Genomic DNA, 17,145 nt, shown 5'->3' with positions numbered 1-17,145 from the left:
TATATAATCATATGTAATTAACAAATTTAATATATATTAATATATATATATATATATATATATATATGGTTTGTTCAATATATCGATCTATATAGTTTCTAACAGCACTATATATATATATATATATATATATATTTAAAATGTTAGAGAGAGAAAGAGAGATCGATATATATATATATATATAATTTACACGAAAATTTATACGTATAGCTTACTGTCTTAAATAAATTATAATTGCTTGTTAGACCAACAAAAATGATGAAAAAATGAAATGATTGTACACATGATAATTTGCAGACTGTTGTACCCAACCTAACTTAATCTATAACCTAACCTTCGCTCACTATACACGCGCGTACATACCTCTCATTCAGCCGATAACCGATATACGTCCGTATTCTCTGGTACGGGACGAGATACGAGACTCGTCGCAACGCCAACGACCGTCAACCGGGTCGGAAACCGGTGTCGGATCAAAATCGAATCAGAATCGAAGATACGATTAAACTTATGTATTATAAAACGTTTATTCGTTCTCTCGCTCTAGCTGCGAAATTCGGACTAATATCGATCGAGTGACGTACGCTGCTCGCACGAAAACGAAAGGCACTTTTGTTTTTGGCAAAATGCGATGGCCCTCGCTCAACGTTATCCTTCTTCAGATATCTTTGGTATACATCGTGTATTCGATATATACCCTGTTATCGTTATTCGTGCCACCGGACTGCGAGGATGACAAGTCGTGTCTTAGATCGTACCTTAGCGAACGACCGCAATTGAATCTGTATATTTACAGCTCCATCAAGAGAAATCCCACCGGTAGAAATGCCAATCTCGCGTACTTGGCGCAAAATTTCAATTATACTCAACCACAAACCATGTACGTATCTTCACAATTGTATATTCACAATTTTATAAGCATATTTGTTCTTTAACGCGATCATACCTATAAACATGTATCGATCAACTCATTTCTTCTATATATTCTATATATTCCATAAAAACAGTTGAGCTTACAATTAGATATTGTTTATAGAAATGGTTTCAATTCTCTATTTAAACAAGAGTATATATATGTATATGTATATATATATATTGTTTCTTGCAGTCCAACAATATTGAACATTCCACGCGAAACACGACGAAATGGAACATTGTTTTTGCATATACTGTTAGTTCCTACTTCTGTAAAACAGCACAGGTCGTTCAGCGATTTACAGAAAGTACATGCAATACGATACGATAAAATGTTTTTATCCAAAACTCCTTAAAAATTGCAAAATATTTCATTTCAATTGTGTTTTACAGGATATATTTACTTCGTATACTACAATTAAAATGACACGATACAGGGTGCCTGAAGCAGACGCGTTTAAACTGTTGGGCAAGAAAGATTTTAATGTCCGGAAGACCAATGAGATTGCTGTACGTCTAGTCTCGCATATCAAAAGTCGTGTGACTTTTACAATAATGACGGACAATATTATGCTCCCTGTATATGATATACCTATCGAACTCATGAATCATATTAAGTATGCAAATTTTTATCCAACAACATTGAAATATACATATATGTATGATGAATGTTACAAATACGTCATTCTGTTCGCTTATTGCAGAATAATTGGCAAACAGACATTCTTGCCCATCGTCAACTATGATTCCTTACAAATGCGACATCGAAATCTTCAACAAATCACTTTGCACAATGACACAATGAACATTACGATAGAATATTCGCCTGTATCTTTAGGAAAATTACGATTGATGCTGCAGGTGCAAGAGTCTATCGATAGCCTACAGAGTCTCGGCTTGTCCGACAGGGATATCGATGAAATGAAGAGCATCTTGACAGATACCAACATTTATTTACTAGCTGGTACAGTCTTCACCGCGACTGTACACGTGAGTGTGATAAAGAGTGTACTATTCTCGCATTGCAAAACAACGGCGATGCCGATTGTCCGTCGATTGTGTTACAGTTGCTGCTTGAATTTCTTGCTATTAAAAACGATGTCAGTTTTTGGCGCAAGAATAAGAAGCTTGTAGGCCTGAGCACGTGGCCTGTAATGTGGCGTGCATTCAGCCAGACTGTGATTTTCCTTTACCTTTGCGATGAGGGTTCTACCTCACTCGTTCTTGTTCCTAGTGGTATCAACACTATTATCGCGGTGAGTGTATATGAAATAAAGCAATAACAAAATAAATATTAACATAGTATTACCAATTAATACATATATATATATATAATATTTACGGTCTTATGTAATACATTGGTGTGTGCATTAATTTATGCGTACATATGTCGCTAGCTGTGGAAATTGACAAAGATATGCCAAGTGCAGCTAATTATCAACAATAACATTTTACCAAGAATACGGTTTAAAACTGATGACGTTGATGCAGCAGACAGAAAAACTAGAGAACTTGATGCTGAAAGTACGCGTTATTTACGTTATCTGTTATATCCGCTCATCATTGGGGGTGCTACCTATTCACTTTTTTATCAATCGCATAAAAGGTAAATAATTCTTATTTAAAAAAATATTTTTTTGTAAGATAATAACACTTTATTTTGGAGAAATAAATAATTAACTAAATTGTTTTACATTATAGTTGGTATTCTTGGATCATCAATTCGATGGTAAATGGTATTTATGCAGTCGGATTCCTCTTTATGCTGCCACAACTGTTTATTAATTATAAATTGAAATCCGTGGCGTTCATGCCGCGAAAAGCATTCTTGTACAAAGCATTTAACACGTTTATCGATGATGTCCTTGCTTTTATGGTAACGATGCCGACAGCTCACAGAATAGCAGTTTTCAGAGACGACACTGTCTTTCTGATATATATATATCAAACATGGTAAATGTTTTACATATATTTGTGTGTGTATGTGTTTGTTTGTTTGTTTGTTTGTAAACGCATATATATTATAGATCAGATTTAACATGTGCATATATATATATACACACACATACACACACCCTGTACATACACACATATATTGTATACATATGTACAAGGTGTTCCATAATTTGTGAACCACCTTTTGTGTGCAAGTATAGCACATTAAACTGAATAGAAAAGTCTCATACCATTTTGCTAAATTCGCAATAATTATTGAGTTATTAACTAAAACATCTAAGCGAATGAGCGGGTGTAAAGCGGTAAGTCGGACTCGGTGGGCATGTCGGATGGCTTATTTGTTATTTGTTGTTTAGTATCAAAAGTATCATCTTACTTTTCAGCCGCTACATTGCTCGCCTCTCGATCAGATAATGCTTTCCACCCGCTTATTCGCTTAGATATTTTAATAAATAACTCAATAATTATTGCAAATTTTTCAAAATGGTATAAGATATTCAGTTTAACGTGCTTTACCTGCCCACGAAATGTGGTTCGCGAATTCTGGGACACCTTGTATAAAGAATAATAAACTATAATCATACAAATTTATTGAAATTTCGACCTAACTGGCCAGTACAATTTAATTAGAAACACTACGTTTCGACCCTTAGGTACGGGTCCTTTTCAAGTGTAACTGCACAATAAAAATATACAATGATTAAGATATGAAACAATAATTTACAAAGTTGTTAACGAAGAAATTTAAAATAATATAAAAATAATGTAATGTACCTTTCAAGATGTTGATTCGACAGCAGTAAAATTACACTTGAAAAGAACCCGTACCTAAGGGTCGAAACGTAGTGTTTCTAATTAAATTGTACTGGCCAGTTAGGTCGAAATTTCAATAAATTTGTATGGTTTTACTCATCACTGGCGACTTCATTAATTTTATCGTTATATAAACTATAATGTTATGCTTGACTATTTGCACTGAGTATCATTAAATGCAGAGATTAGTTGAAAAGTTATTACAAAAAAAATAATAAAATATTTCGAGCCGTCAATTGCTTTTGCATGCATATTTTCTTGTGATATTTTTTAACTGAAACGAGCTTGGATTGCTTTAAAAACAATTGGCATAATTTTTAGAAAAATATATTCAACTCGTATTCAACTATAAATGTCTGCGTCTGAGGTCGACGTCTTAATAGACTTTAAAAAAATTAATTTCTCAACATTTTTTTAAATTTATTTCTTACGACAAGCATGAATTGAAAAATATCTGTTTTCGTATCTTTTGTTTTCGACTTGTTTTATGACCTGAGACAAAATTATTATTAGATCATGAATTGTGAAAGGAACCCAATTCCGTTCAAATTATATCCACGCTGTTTCTTGTCGATGCTACTCGGCGCATTACAATCTCGTTCGCATAAACCTTGTTGATACATATATATATATGCATCTAAATAATATTTTTAAATAATAAAAGATTGTCAAAAATACATATTGTTTGCAGGATATATCCAGTGGATAAATCGCGTAGGGATACTGATACGATTACGGAAGAAACTATTGATCTCGTTAACAAGACAGACAAGAAAATGAATTGATTCCAGTTATTTATCGTTATCATTTTTCTTCTGGACCTGATAAATTATTACATGCATTGTCATGTTACTACACAAACAGTGTTTATATCGCTAATGTGTGGAAATTTCATTTATTATACACGGTTTTTGTTATAAAAAGAGAAAAATATATATTTTTTTATAAATTTCTTTATAAAAAGTATATATTCATCACCTGTTAACTTTTCAGTTTTTCTTACAATCGAACATATAGATCAAATCTTATAATCGAATAAATCACAATCTATGCGTCAGCATTTTATCCTTGACGTAATACGTTTAATAATGGAAGATGAGATTAGAAGGAGATTATATAACAGCACATCTCGAAGAGATAACGACAGGAAAAGTCAATTTGGTCTCGTAAAACGAAGCAGTCACCGTTCTAGCGTTTATTTAACAGGATTGCATGGTATCAGGTTACTTCTAAGTACGTGAGATTATATTTTACATTTGCGAAAAAGGTATGCTATGAGAATAATGCTGTATATCTTTCGTGAATCAGTTATAACATCAGTCATAACAACACATAAATTGTTTAATTATGTCATACAATTTATTCAATGTTTGATTAAAACGGAAATTTTGGATCTCTTCCATCGAAAATGTTCTAGTCTTTTGATATCCATTGATGTAATATAATAAGTCTTTTTGTATTAAATGCTAATATTCATTAAGTAATATATCTCTTAATAATTAATATCTAAATATAAGCTCAGAATTACAAACCGGACTACGTGTAACATTATACAATAAACAATGGAGTGGATTGTGTATACCATGCAGATTATGATTTTAATCATTTTCCCTGTATGGATTTATCTTTGGTTCAACAAACGCAAAGAGCAGCATTATTTTTGTTCAGGTAAGATATTTTCAGACAAATAGTTACGCAATTCGTCTATAATTCTGTGCGCACGCGTGTTGCGATTGTGATAAAACTTTCTGTTAATTTTGAGATAATGCAATAATTGATTTGACAAAGAGTATATGTGTATATATATATATATATATATATATATATATATATATATATATATATATATATCCCACCAAACACAGTATATAAATGTTATATACTCAAGCATGTTACATGTAACGTATATGTTAGTTGTAATTTCCCACTCATAGATGTAACATTTTGAATATTACATATATTACATTGTAGTTATATTGTCATTATATCCCAAGATAGCACTGACTTATCAATACATCAATGTGCTATTTGGTATATAATTACAATATAACTACAATGTCATTATATCCCAAGATAGCACTGACTTATCAATACATCAATGTGCTATTTGGTATATAATTACAATATAACTACAATGTAATATATGTTATATTAAAATGTTACATCTCTATGAGTGGGAAATTACAACTAACATGGATGTTACATGTAACGTACACGTGATATTACCTGTTATATTCCGTTTTATTATAGCAATGTAACAATTATATATCGGTGTTTGCTGGAATATATAATTTATATATTTAAAAATCAACTTTTCTTTTAGACATACAATTTCTTCTAAAACGACAATGGGCTCTCTGGTGCATCCCGAAACGGAAGAAAACAAACAACGAAGACGAAATAACGTTCAATATAAACAAAATCTTGAAAAAATGCGCGGATAATCCACAGATTATTATGGATGAAAATGTGAGTAGATGTATAATATTCGCACATACACAATGATTTAATCGTATGACAAAAATAAATCGTTGACATTATTTGTCTCATATAGAATTGCGATAGCTTATCTTTTTATGGTGCTGATCAGAAAGGCAATTCATTATTCGTTAAAATGAATCACAGAGGATATCACGTAGCGGAATTAATCTTGCAATTAATCTTATCGGACGGTCGAATTTATGTGCTACCTGGTGAGATTTATTTAACATCATATATTATTACCTGACACATAATAGAGAATATACTGACACACATCTGTTTGCGCAGATTATCCTAAAACTATAACAAAAGATACAAATAAAAAATGGTCAGCATTGGGTCTAAAAATTGAAGAATTGGCACCGCGACAACGTTGGAGAATTACTTATAATGGTCTTCTTCGAAATCAATGTCGAGGAGACACTTCTAACGATGACAATGTGGAACATGTTCGTTTAAATTTCGTGTGAGTAAAAACAAATAAAGTTATATGACAAATACGGATTATATGAGAATGACAATCACGAGTATATCATTCTATTCATTCTTCAGATTTATAGGAAAGCCTCGGCAATTAGAATGGCCAGATGACTGGAGTGCTTATTTGCATGCGGATGCTTTAGCTCGTGAATCATGGAAAAATCCCAATTGGATGCACAAAATGTATAACATTATTATTAATCGTCATTAATATGTGAATTGCCATCTTAACAATATATACATGCGTCTTTTTTGTAGAAAATTAATAGACTATACAGGTTTTGATCAATGGGGATCCACTATCGGACAGATAACGTTCAAAGATTCAAATACGGTTACACTTTATTTACGAGGACTTTGTCAGCGACGTTGGGGTAAACACGAATCTTCTCAATTTCATCGAATCGTTACTTTTTTTGGTGTAACAAGGCATGGAGCGATGTACTATATTGGTGTGAGCGATACCAAATATAGTTTTTCATGGTAAGATGGACTACTATAATATTGATTAATATTAATATTAATTATTGTATATTAATATATATATATATTAATATTAATTATATTAATATTAATATTATATTAATTACTACTATTATTACTACATTAAATACGCAATAAAATATATATATAATATATATAAAATTTTTCATGCAGAGAAAAAAAATTGAAATTTAAAAAAAAGAAATTTAATTTAAAAAATAGTACCTTTGTATATATACTGTGCAGTGTTATTCAAACGCCTTTTAATATTTCTGCGGATTTTATATATTTCTTAAAATATGAAAGTTTATCACAGAGCAAATTTTATAAAAATAACGATGAATATTTTCAAATTAAAATAGCACAAGACAAGAAATAACATTAATGATAAAAAATTTCTTGCAGCATGCAATTTGGTCATCTTCAGGAGGTAGGAGGAAAAGTATCTAAAATTGATTGGACCGATATAAAACTGAGTGATTTTGAAAAAGAAAATACTATTCCTATAAACTACAAGATTGCGTTTAGAGGTACATTTTCAAATATTATTTGTCATATATATGCAAAGTATATAAAAAGTCTCGAAATTTTTATATTTTGAAAAATAAGCTTTTTCGAAAAATATATTCAATATAAAAGTTGTAGGATCTTAAGTGGCACATTTAATGGGAATATTAATATAATCTTTTAGTAAGATCTTTCAGAAAATCTCTATAAAGATTTGCTATACAAATGCAATAAAAAAATAATCTCCCAGAATTTCAAAATTTCTAGATAATTTTTACCTTGACAATGCCAAAATCATTTGCCATGTAATGCATTATGTAGAACAATAAGAGTTTCAGGACTTTTTATACACTCCGTATATATTGTGTGTGTATATATATATATATATATATATATATATATATATGAATGAGTGATATGTATTTATATGATATAAGAGAGAGAAACATAATATATTGTAATATGTTTTGCCGCACACATCTATCGCATTAGCTCTATAGTATATTAACTTATCAATTCCTTGTAACATTATTAATATTTACCGACTATTTTAGCGGCTGGAAAAAATTACGACGTTGTTATCAACTACACAGTGGGCGATGCAATTACCTGTTACAATGGCCAGTCCTGTTTTTGGGCGTGTACAACTCGTAATCTCCGTGTACATCTAAACAGCAGTGACGGTATGTCGACGCAATGATTCAAAAGTGCTGCAATTGTGGCAAATTGAGAGATTTACACTTTTTGAAAGAACAATCTTAAATCCACATTTTTAAGAAATCATACAAATGTGTAGGCGTTGGGCTTATGATTGCATGCTATTCGTATACTGGATCGAAACAAATTAACAATTCTGACACCAGAGTTCGATACTTGACACGAGCTGACAAATTTATGCAAAAGGACAGATATATTCTACATTTTGCCGATAAACAATGTCAAAATGAGAACATTGTCGGAGGAAAGGCATATTCTCTTGCAGTTCTGACATCTATTATTACAGATGATGTATATATTTAATATGATACATCTGAGAAGCAGAAAATGTACCATAAAGAAAATGTAAATTTTTATTTTCTTTTCTAGTTTATAGTACCTGAAGGCTTTTGTGTAACGAGTCTCGCTCTGGAGCGACAATTGCAACATTGCAAGCAATTGCAAGATTCGATCAGTGATATAATAGACATCAGTCGTGGCAAAAAAAAAGAGGATCTCCAAACTTATTGTCAAAAGTATGCTAATATCTAATATTTCTGCTTTTAAAAGTGTATTGCAGTTGTTATTAAATTTATCTTTGTTTTTCAGGACAGTGTCCATCATTCAAACTACTTCAATCGAGGAACAAATTAAACAAGCGATATTGGAGGGATTGAAGAGATTAGATTCTCTATGTGTAAATAAAAAACATGTTCGCAATCTATATGCCGTGAGATCGAGCGCTGTTGGAGAGGACAGTGAAGAAACTTCAGCCGCTGGTCAAAACGCGACGTATTTAGGTGTGAAGAACGCGAATGACGTTATCGAATGCGTTGCTAAATGCTGGGCAAGCCTCTTCTCATATCAAAGCGTTGAGTACAGGTAATTATTGCTTTTATCTTGCCCCAAAAAAAAGAGAAATGGGGATGGGATGAAAAAGGAAAGCAGATTTGTTCATTTCAAGATGTTGATTGCACATATAGACGGCAGAATGGATTACCCATAAAAGTATCTATGGGCGTTTGCGTTCAGAGAATGATCGACGCGGAAACAGCTGGCGTTATGTTTACTAGACATCCTACGACCGGTGATCCATCTAGTATCATTATCACGTCCAATTACGGTTTGGGAGAGGTATGTCCAATTGATAACAAAAATATAATATAGATATATTGCTTTATATATGAATATATATGTATGATACATACCTGAATGTACTAAATTGAAACAAACTGCTGAATCGAATGAAATGTATAGTTGTGTTCACTATTTTGGATTTATGACAAATTTCTCGCATGTAAATAACATGTATTAAAATGTCCTAATATTTTCTTATAGACGGTAGTGTCAGGAACGGTCGAGCCTGATACTCTGACAATTCGTAGAAAGTTAAACGATACTCTATCTATAGACTCATCAGTGATAGGGAGTAAAGAGCAGAAGATAACACTGAAGGATGACGGTGTGACTACATGCACTCTGAGTGAACAGGAAACTAGGAAGATTTCCATATCTGACACGGTCGCTCTGCGATTAGCTAAAATAGGAAAGCAATTGGAATTGCTTTTTGGATCCGCTCGAGATGTAGAATGGGCGGTTGCCGGCGAGCAGATTTTTCTTTTGCAAGCACGACCCATCACTACCATTAATGCATGGACAGACTTTGAGTTGATGCACGAATTAGACTCGGAGATTCCTTCCGACGTCGAACTTATGACTTTCGCTAATGTCGAGGAAGTTCTTCCGCATCCCATTAGTCCTTTGTCGAGCTCTACCATTATAAAAATATTAAACGTCACGCTTGACGTTAAAAACAGATCTGATTGCTCGCATCTTTGTGTGATTGGTATGAGATGCGCGATAAATTATTTTAACGTAAGTGTTTGCGTGTCTATCGTTTACAAGACGAGTAAACTGATTAATATTTTCTTTTTTTTTCTGCCTTTTTAAAGTCTCTTTTGCTAGATGTTGACAAAGAAGTAACGATGGCGAATAAAATGACAGACCTAGCCATATGTGGACGTGTAATAACGACGCCCGAAATACATCGGTTTGCGGTAGAAAAATACGGTATCGTAAGCAGATGGCGAAAAATGTATTTGATATACGATGCGTTGAAAACAAATTTTAAAAGTGACGCGATACTAAAAGAAGGGATCGATGTATTAAACAAATTTATTTTGAACGCTACGGAATTTGATACACCTCGTAGTCTGTACAGTGCCATAACTAAGAAGTGTAAGGAAATCTTTCCAGTAAGTTTTTGCATCAAATAAAATAAAATAATGAATGAATCTTTATCTAACAAATTTTCCTAGAAAAAGATGTCAAGTTTAATACACTTTGTTAACTCGCATTACGAAAATACGGTATAAAATATTTACATATTTCAGATAATAAAGTGCCACCAGACAACAACCATGATAAACGTCTATAATCAGATAAGAGCGATGTCGCTCTTAACAAAGGGTAGCGACGATTTTACATCCGATCATCTTGCTGATGTCGCTGTTCTGTTTAGTTCATGTACCGATGTTATTAGCAGCGAAGTGCCAATAGCACTGGGCAATATAGCAGCGTGTATCAGAAAAGACGGCAAAGCTGAAGAGTTTAGTAAAGTTGAACCCGCAAAAGCTATAGATTGGTTGAAATCGAATTGCCCTCTAGCCGCGGAAAAACTGCGTACTTTCTTTGACATGCATGGTCACAGATGCGTTCACGAATTAGATTTGTATGCAGAACCTTGGATATTTAATCCTGATGGTATCATTAGTACAATTCAGGTATAAAATATTTTAACAGAAATATATCGAGAAGTAATTAAAAAATATTTCAATAAAATTTGCATATATAATATACAGTAATTATATTACATTTTATACCATATTTTCAGACACTGGTAATGTCCCTCGAAAAGAATTATACGAGAAAAACGCTTAATGTAGAGGAAACTATCGCATCTTTAAAGACGCCCATGTCACAGTCTATCAAAAAGAGTTTACGACAAGTGATACCTCTTTGTCGAAAAGCTATCATACGCAGAGAAATGTCGAAAAATATATTCGTGTCTGCTGTACATATATTGAGATTAGCGTACAAACATCTCGGTACTTTGATGGTTGCCGAGAGTTGCTTACCTGATGAAAATCTCATATTTTTTTTGACGCACCAAGAGATCGGACAACTCTTGAACAATCACAGCTCATTACTCGTACGAAAGTGAGTATAAATTTGATTATTTATTATTATAATCATTTATATATATATATATATATATATATATATATATATATAGTATATATATATATATATGTATGTATGTATGTAATATACATATCGTATTATACTCGTAATACTCGTTACTGCTAAGTTGAAATCTTTCAGAGCACTACGTAGAAGAAAAATTTATCAGCAAGTAGCAAAGTTTGAATATCCAGAATTCAGCATGGGCGTGCCTATACCAGTGCAGGTTGTAAATGTAAAAATCAAGTCTAATGCCTGTTCTACAATTGCGTAAACGTAGTTATAAGTGGTTGTACAGTATCGTAAAAAGCAGTTTTAAACTATTACTATCGTTTGCAAACGATAGTAATGGTTTAAATAAACTATTATTACGGTAGTAATAGTTTAAAACTGCTTTTTACGATACAACCACTTACAACTACGTTTACGCAATTGTAGAACAGGCTTAACGCACACGGAACACACCTACATATACACACGCACACTTCCATTAATTATATTATTTAAATTAAATAATTCGCCAATCATTTTCTTGTATATATCTCTATTATTAGTATATATTCGTCAGATTATAATTTGTACAACATCTCGTTGCAGAGAACACTCGACACCTCACTTAAAGGATGTACAGAGATTAAAGGTACTTCGGTTTCTGAGGGTTCTGTCCTAGGCAGAGCGTGCGTGATAACGGATTTGTCCGAGGCAAAAAATATACAACAAGGAGATATTTTGATCACACATTGCACCGACATCGGTTGGAGTCCATACTTTTCATTATTAGGTGGAATCGTAACAGAATTGGGCGGTCTTATAAGCCATGGCGCTGTTGTGGCGAGAGAATATGGTCTTCCTTGTATTGTTGGCGCTAAAAGTGCAACTCTAATTTTTCAGACCGGTACATATTTTTATACTCTCACGATATAAGATAATTCCACATATTATCTTAGAATATTATTATTTTATTATTATCATCATCATCATCATCATCATCATCATTATTTGTGAACCTCAATTAATACGACATTCCTTTATTTAGGTGACACTGTATTATTAGCGGGAGGTGTGTTGAAATTAATTAAGAAAGCTTAAAGAAGCAATGATGAAATAGATATAGATTTTCGTTATTATTATTATTGAAATTACGCCAATATACCTCAAAGGAAAAATTTACAAAGTTTCATTGCACTTGACACATAAATATTCTCTCGAACGGAAGAGAGAAAGAGAGAGAATGATAAATGAAGTAGATAAAACTTATTCTATAATGGACGCAATACATGCAAATATCGTAAATTTTACGTTTCATCTCTACTTGTATGATGGTCCATATATAATATGCATATTCAAATGTAGCGATGAAATTTTTAATAAATTATATATACTACTTACCACGCATTACTGAGCGATATTCTAGTTAGTAGTCATAAACAAATTATACAGTAGTAACACGGTCGGGATTCGCCGTCAAGTAACGAATATTCTCCGTTGCCTCATTAGTAAGACAGGATAGTTGCAGTCGCATGCACGTTGTGACCTTCGATAGAAGGGCATCTATTCGCATACGGTCTTCCTTGTTTACGGGCTGAGGTATCGCGTCCAAAGCTTCCTCGAAGAAACTTCTGCTTGCGAGAAAACATTACATTCAGAATATAGATTCAACGCATAATTGTTGAAAATGAAGTAATTCTCGATTTTTTAATATCTAATTTATACTTTGCTCTAGCCGTGCTGTAGGCTTGCAGGGCATTCCTCAAAAGTATTATATCTGTCCGAGCTTGGATAATTCCGGCCGGACGAAACTGAGTAACGCATGACATGAGTCGTGCGAGCTCTTCCGCTATAGTTTCTATTATGTGGGATAAAATTCGGTGTAACAGAGCTGGAGCGACTCTGCGCACCTGCGAGAAGACAAAGGTTAAAAATGTTATGTATGTATATAATTTTGTATATACCGAATTTGAGGTATGACCTCCAACGTATTACCTCCGCATGTACTGCGATTAAATTCGCCAATATTTCTTGGGCATATGGTTTTAAATGAGTCGGATCAGTATCAAAGTCCCATTCCAAACCGCCTAAATACATGCTAGGCTCTATTGTCCCAACAAGCGGATCGCAACGACGTTCCAGATACGCATCCAGAACGGCGCTATCCAACGTCTCCAATTGCGTCCAATCGGAATTCCATCCGACTGCGGTGGATAATTCGGGATAACCTTGTGTTTTCAAGGTGTTCTCGATTCTTGGTAAAACGACGTTTAACGTGTATCGTATATTGCTTAACGAGATTAAGAGGCATTGTTCCCATGTCTGTTCCATAAGAAATTTACAAATATCGTATGCAAAAGAAAAAAGTATTAGTATCTTTATATGTGCCGCGTAAAAGTACGTCCCATCATTTATGCTACTTACCGGTCCTTTGTGCTTATTGTTTTTACTTTTATAACCAGAAGGCGAGCCGATCAATTGCGAAACCGATGTTTCATCGTTTTCCATAGCTTCCTCGCAACCGCTAAATGCTAGTTGTTGTAAACATCGTGTGAACGATGTAAATAACATCTTGACGGTATTGTGATAAAGAATCTGATGTGCCGGATTATTGAACAACGGTCCTTCTCTAGGACCGCAAGCGACTACCGTTTCACGCGCATGTTTCGATATCTCCAAAACTATTTCCTCAAATAAATATGGCTATTTCATAGCACAAAATTAAATTATGGCGATATATTAACATAGGATTATATAATACATTTCTAATAAGAATCTGTTTTTATTAAAAATCGTCGTGAAAATTTATAATCTTACCAATTTTGTAACACCACCGTCCTCATTCAAATATTCTATCTGCCAAGTTTCTTCTCGACTCAGAGCTATTATATTGTCTGCTCCTTGCTTGAAGAGAGCAATCAAACACTGTATCCTATATAATATTACATACGAAAAGATTACCAAGTAGCATAGATAACAAAACTGTTAACTAAACTCCTAAATTGTGTAATTTGAAAATATACCTTAAATTCAATATAAATGATCCGAAAATATCGAGAGCTTCGCTGGGCAAATCCAAATGTATCAGAGACGCGTACATTTGTCTAACGCAACGTAATATATGTAAAAGCCATTTTGCTTCTACATCGTGACTGCAGGTGTTCTTCATGGCCTCCATGGCGCGCTGCATACTCGATAAAACTAAATTCTGTCATGGATAATAATATTTATATACAAAAATATTTCGTCTTTGATATGAAAAAATATTTAGAAGATAAATAAATCCCAAAATTAAGTAATATATGATGTATATTATTGATCTCATAATGATTAAGAATAAATTTAAACATAATGTATACTCACTTTAAAATGACCTTGCTTTTCCACATCCACCGCTACATGTAACTGCCCTGTGAAATAACTTTGTCCCAATCTCCATAGATCCGGCAATTGTTCGACCACGATATCGCAAATTGTTTCGATACACGAAATTTGCGGTGGTGGATTATTTTCATTAGTTTTTTCCGAACGTAAATGCTTATTATTTAACAGAGTATATTTGGACGTCTTGTTCGCGTCCTCGCAATTAACTGCATCCAGATGCTCGGGTACAGCATTAACGATACTTTTTTCTAAATAATTTGCATGTGAAACTAAAAAAAAAAAAATAAGATTAGAAATTATTTTCTTTGAAATATAAATCGAAATGTATACACATTTGTGTAACTTATTTCGAATTATAAAAAATAAACTTTCCAATAATAGAATAGGATAACATTTTTAGGATAATGTTAATTTTGGATACATACCTATTGCGTCCCATGCCGGATCACCTTCGGCGTCAAGATTGACAAGGTTCCTGATAATTTTCTTACGCTCCTCTAAGCTAAATGACATTTCTTCTAATCTTTTACGTAATAACACTTTAAAATTACTGATTCTATCGTGGATTTCTTCCAATACCTTTTTGAAGACCTCTACCTCTGTATTTTTAAACGGATTCTTAACTCTGGCATAGTCATTAATTACGAGATCATAGTTGCCACGTTTAATATTTCTCTCGATGTTTATCGGCATACAAAAGAGAAATTTGTAACGTTGCATAACGGCCAGCGCGTTACGAGTGGCATCGGCTCTGTCCCTTCTCGCTAATACATCGTCGAATAATTTATTAGCTTCTGACATAGACTGTCCGATAGCTTTTTCCAATTTCTCTGTAGGATCGCTTCCATAGCTTTTTATGTCTGCTTCAAATTGATCCTTTAACGACATTATTGTATCAAGTTGCTCCATTACTGCTCCTACATTGGCCTGTTAATACGATCGCTTATATAAGTTCTGAAAATTTTTCGATTATTATCAACGAATCGATGATTGATTTACTCACTTTCAAAAATGACAATTGTCCTTCCTTTTGGGAATTGACTTTTCTTCTAAGGTAAGCCAAACCAGCTTTTAAATCTTCCAAAGTTGTGGCATGATGATGCTGCAATAAAAACCATCCTGGGTGAAACTTTTCGCTCGTAAGATCTCCACTTCCGTCTCCAAAAAGTTCGATCAACTCATCCTCGGGAAACTTTTTACTTCAAGATAAAATGTAATTTATTGTTGCAAAATATTATCGATATAACTTTTATATCGTATATTGTTGCAATTTCGATATTTACTCATTTCCCTCTACGCTAAGCCCCAAAGGATCTTCCTGCTGATAGTTTGTCGGCGACAATGCCCTTCTACCCCAGCCCAAACTCTGCATAGGAGCTTCCTCTACCCACACGGCCGACTCCTTCATTGGACCTATAGTCTCGTGATAACCACGAAACTGCACCGTCGAGCTTCCCTGCCCTCCGCTTCGGGTTGTCACTATTATATCGCCGCGACCTTTGCAAGGCCCCGATCTTGCTATAATTTTGTTCGACGACTTCCATTCGGCCGAAAGTAGACAATCGCACCCGCATATTGTCAATCCTAGAAAAATTAAATCGATATATTCAAGCCACCCTTCGAGTACTGATGTTTGTTACATTTAGTACTTGTAGGACGATACAATCTCAAAATTTGTTTCAAGTAATAAAACTACAATTTCAACTTTTACTCAAATCTTCCTCAGATTGAGCATCGATACGATCATTGATACAATCCAAATATATGTATACTCATTTAGATATCTAACAAATTATCGTGTATTAAACTTTATCCATATTAATATATTTTTATAAATAGCATCAATTGTTCATATTTGTTTGCATATCGATGATTATTTTGCATTGCAACTGATGTTTATTTACCAGAATTTAATATTGACAGCAACCGGCACTAACCTATAAGGTCTTGAGCTTTATTTCCTAAAAACTCTCCGCGCATTATCACCCGAGTACCGGGTGGGCCTTCTTTGGGTGATATTCCGGTAACCACGGGTGGCGGTCCCATCCTAGCAATGATAATGTTCTAAATTATTCAATTATTCAATTTAAAAAACCGACGTGTATCTTTCTCGTTGTAGATCATAAACATAAAATACACAGACGAATCAGCTGTTGATATGAACACAAACTATATAGATTTATAGATAGATTTGTACGT

General features: G+C 33.4%; 3 protein-coding genes across 8 annotated transcripts; 2 read left to right on the top strand and 1 right to left on the bottom strand.

Moving 5' to 3' along the window:
• The first annotated feature begins 317 nt into the window (after positions 1-317).
• Positions 318-5,272, top strand: LOC114938806 (lipid scramblase CLPTM1L). Its single transcript, XM_029312895.2, has 8 exons — positions 318-880; positions 1,109-1,223; positions 1,309-1,532; positions 1,620-1,905; positions 1,983-2,171; positions 2,313-2,521; positions 2,617-2,868; positions 4,376-5,272. Exons 1-8 carry the CDS (start codon positions 627-629, stop codon positions 4,467-4,469), a joined length of 1,623 nt encoding a protein of 540 aa, XP_029168728.1. The 5' UTR covers positions 318-626; the 3' UTR covers positions 4,470-5,272.
• Positions 4,851-12,962, top strand: LOC114938804 (uncharacterized). 5 transcript variants are annotated; one of them, XM_085486855.1, is made up of 20 exons: positions 4,851-4,917; positions 5,202-5,352; positions 6,008-6,153; positions 6,239-6,377; positions 6,454-6,631; positions 6,718-6,828; positions 6,904-7,128; positions 7,534-7,658; positions 8,190-8,318; positions 8,432-8,643; positions 8,722-8,867; positions 8,941-9,213; positions 9,315-9,465; positions 9,670-10,206; positions 10,284-10,586; positions 10,725-11,114; positions 11,225-11,550; positions 11,716-11,809; positions 12,172-12,469; positions 12,611-12,962. In XM_085486855.1, exons 2-20 carry the CDS (start codon positions 5,247-5,249, stop codon positions 12,661-12,663), a joined length of 3,942 nt encoding a protein of 1,313 aa, XP_085342981.1. In that variant the 5' UTR covers positions 4,851-4,917; positions 5,202-5,246; the 3' UTR covers positions 12,664-12,962. The 5 variants fall into 5 exon arrangements, with proteins under 5 accessions (XP_085342981.1, XP_085342982.1, XP_029168725.2 ...); XM_085486856.1 differs by having other exon boundaries at positions 4,855-4,917; positions 5,207-5,352; XM_029312892.2 differs by having other exon boundaries at positions 4,885-4,951; positions 11,716-11,800.
• Sec5 (exocyst complex component secretory 5) lies at positions 12,315-17,099 on the bottom strand. Of its 2 annotated transcripts, none has more exons than XM_029312893.2 (12): positions 16,884-17,099; positions 16,230-16,530; positions 15,950-16,145; positions 15,372-15,873; positions 14,926-15,215; positions 14,586-14,770; positions 14,380-14,494; positions 13,987-14,265; positions 13,558-13,884; positions 13,288-13,472; positions 12,964-13,196; positions 12,315-12,439 (listed from the first exon to the last, which is right to left on the bottom strand). In XM_029312893.2, exons 1-11 carry the CDS (start codon positions 16,990-16,992, stop codon positions 13,007-13,009), a joined length of 2,679 nt encoding a protein of 892 aa, XP_029168726.2. In that variant the 5' UTR covers positions 16,993-17,099; the 3' UTR covers positions 12,315-12,439; positions 12,964-13,006. The 2 variants fall into 2 exon arrangements, with proteins under 2 accessions (XP_029168726.2, XP_029168727.2); XM_029312894.2 differs by having other exon boundaries at positions 12,964-13,193.
• Positions 17,100-17,145: the final 46 nt, after the last annotated feature.

Source organism: Nylanderia fulva, unplaced genomic scaffold (genome assembly GCF_048542155.1).
Source record: "Nylanderia fulva isolate GAGA-0341 unplaced genomic scaffold, ASM4854215v1 Scaffold48, whole genome shotgun sequence".
Taxonomy (NCBI): Eukaryota; Metazoa; Arthropoda; class Insecta; order Hymenoptera; family Formicidae; genus Nylanderia; species Nylanderia fulva.
The sequence above is the reverse complement of the archived record's forward strand: the minus strand, read 5'-3'. Positions and strand labels throughout refer to the sequence as shown.

Coding starts and splice junctions, on each gene's coding strand:
- LOC114938804 (XM_085486855.1), top strand. CDS start 5,247: ATGGAGTGGATTGTGTATACCATGCAGATTATGATTTTAATCATTTTC. Junction 6,154..6,238: donor AGATTATTATGGATGAAAAT/GTGAGTAGATGT, acceptor TGTCTCATATAG/AATTGCGATAGCTTATCTTT. Junction 9,214..9,314: donor TATCAAAGCGTTGAGTACAG/GTAATTATTGCT, acceptor TTGCACATATAG/ACGGCAGAATGGATTACCCA.
- LOC114938806 (XM_029312895.2), top strand. CDS start 627: ATGCGATGGCCCTCGCTCAACGTTATCCTTCTTCAGATATCTTTGGTA. Junction 881..1,108: donor TATACTCAACCACAAACCAT/GTACGTATCTTC, acceptor TGTTTCTTGCAG/TCCAACAATATTGAACATTC. Junction 1,533..1,619: donor GAACTCATGAATCATATTAA/GTATGCAAATTT, acceptor CGCTTATTGCAG/AATAATTGGCAAACAGACAT.
- Sec5 (XM_029312893.2), bottom strand. CDS start 16,992: ATGGGACCGCCACCCGTGGTTACCGGAATATCACCCAAAGAAGGCCCA. Junction 16,146..16,229: donor CTTAGCGTAGAGGGAAATGA/GTAAATATCGAA, acceptor TTTATCTTGAAG/TAAAAAGTTTCCCGAGGATG. Junction 13,885..13,986: donor ACAATAAGCACAAAGGACCG/GTAAGTAGCATA, acceptor CTTATGGAACAG/ACATGGGAACAATGCCTCTT.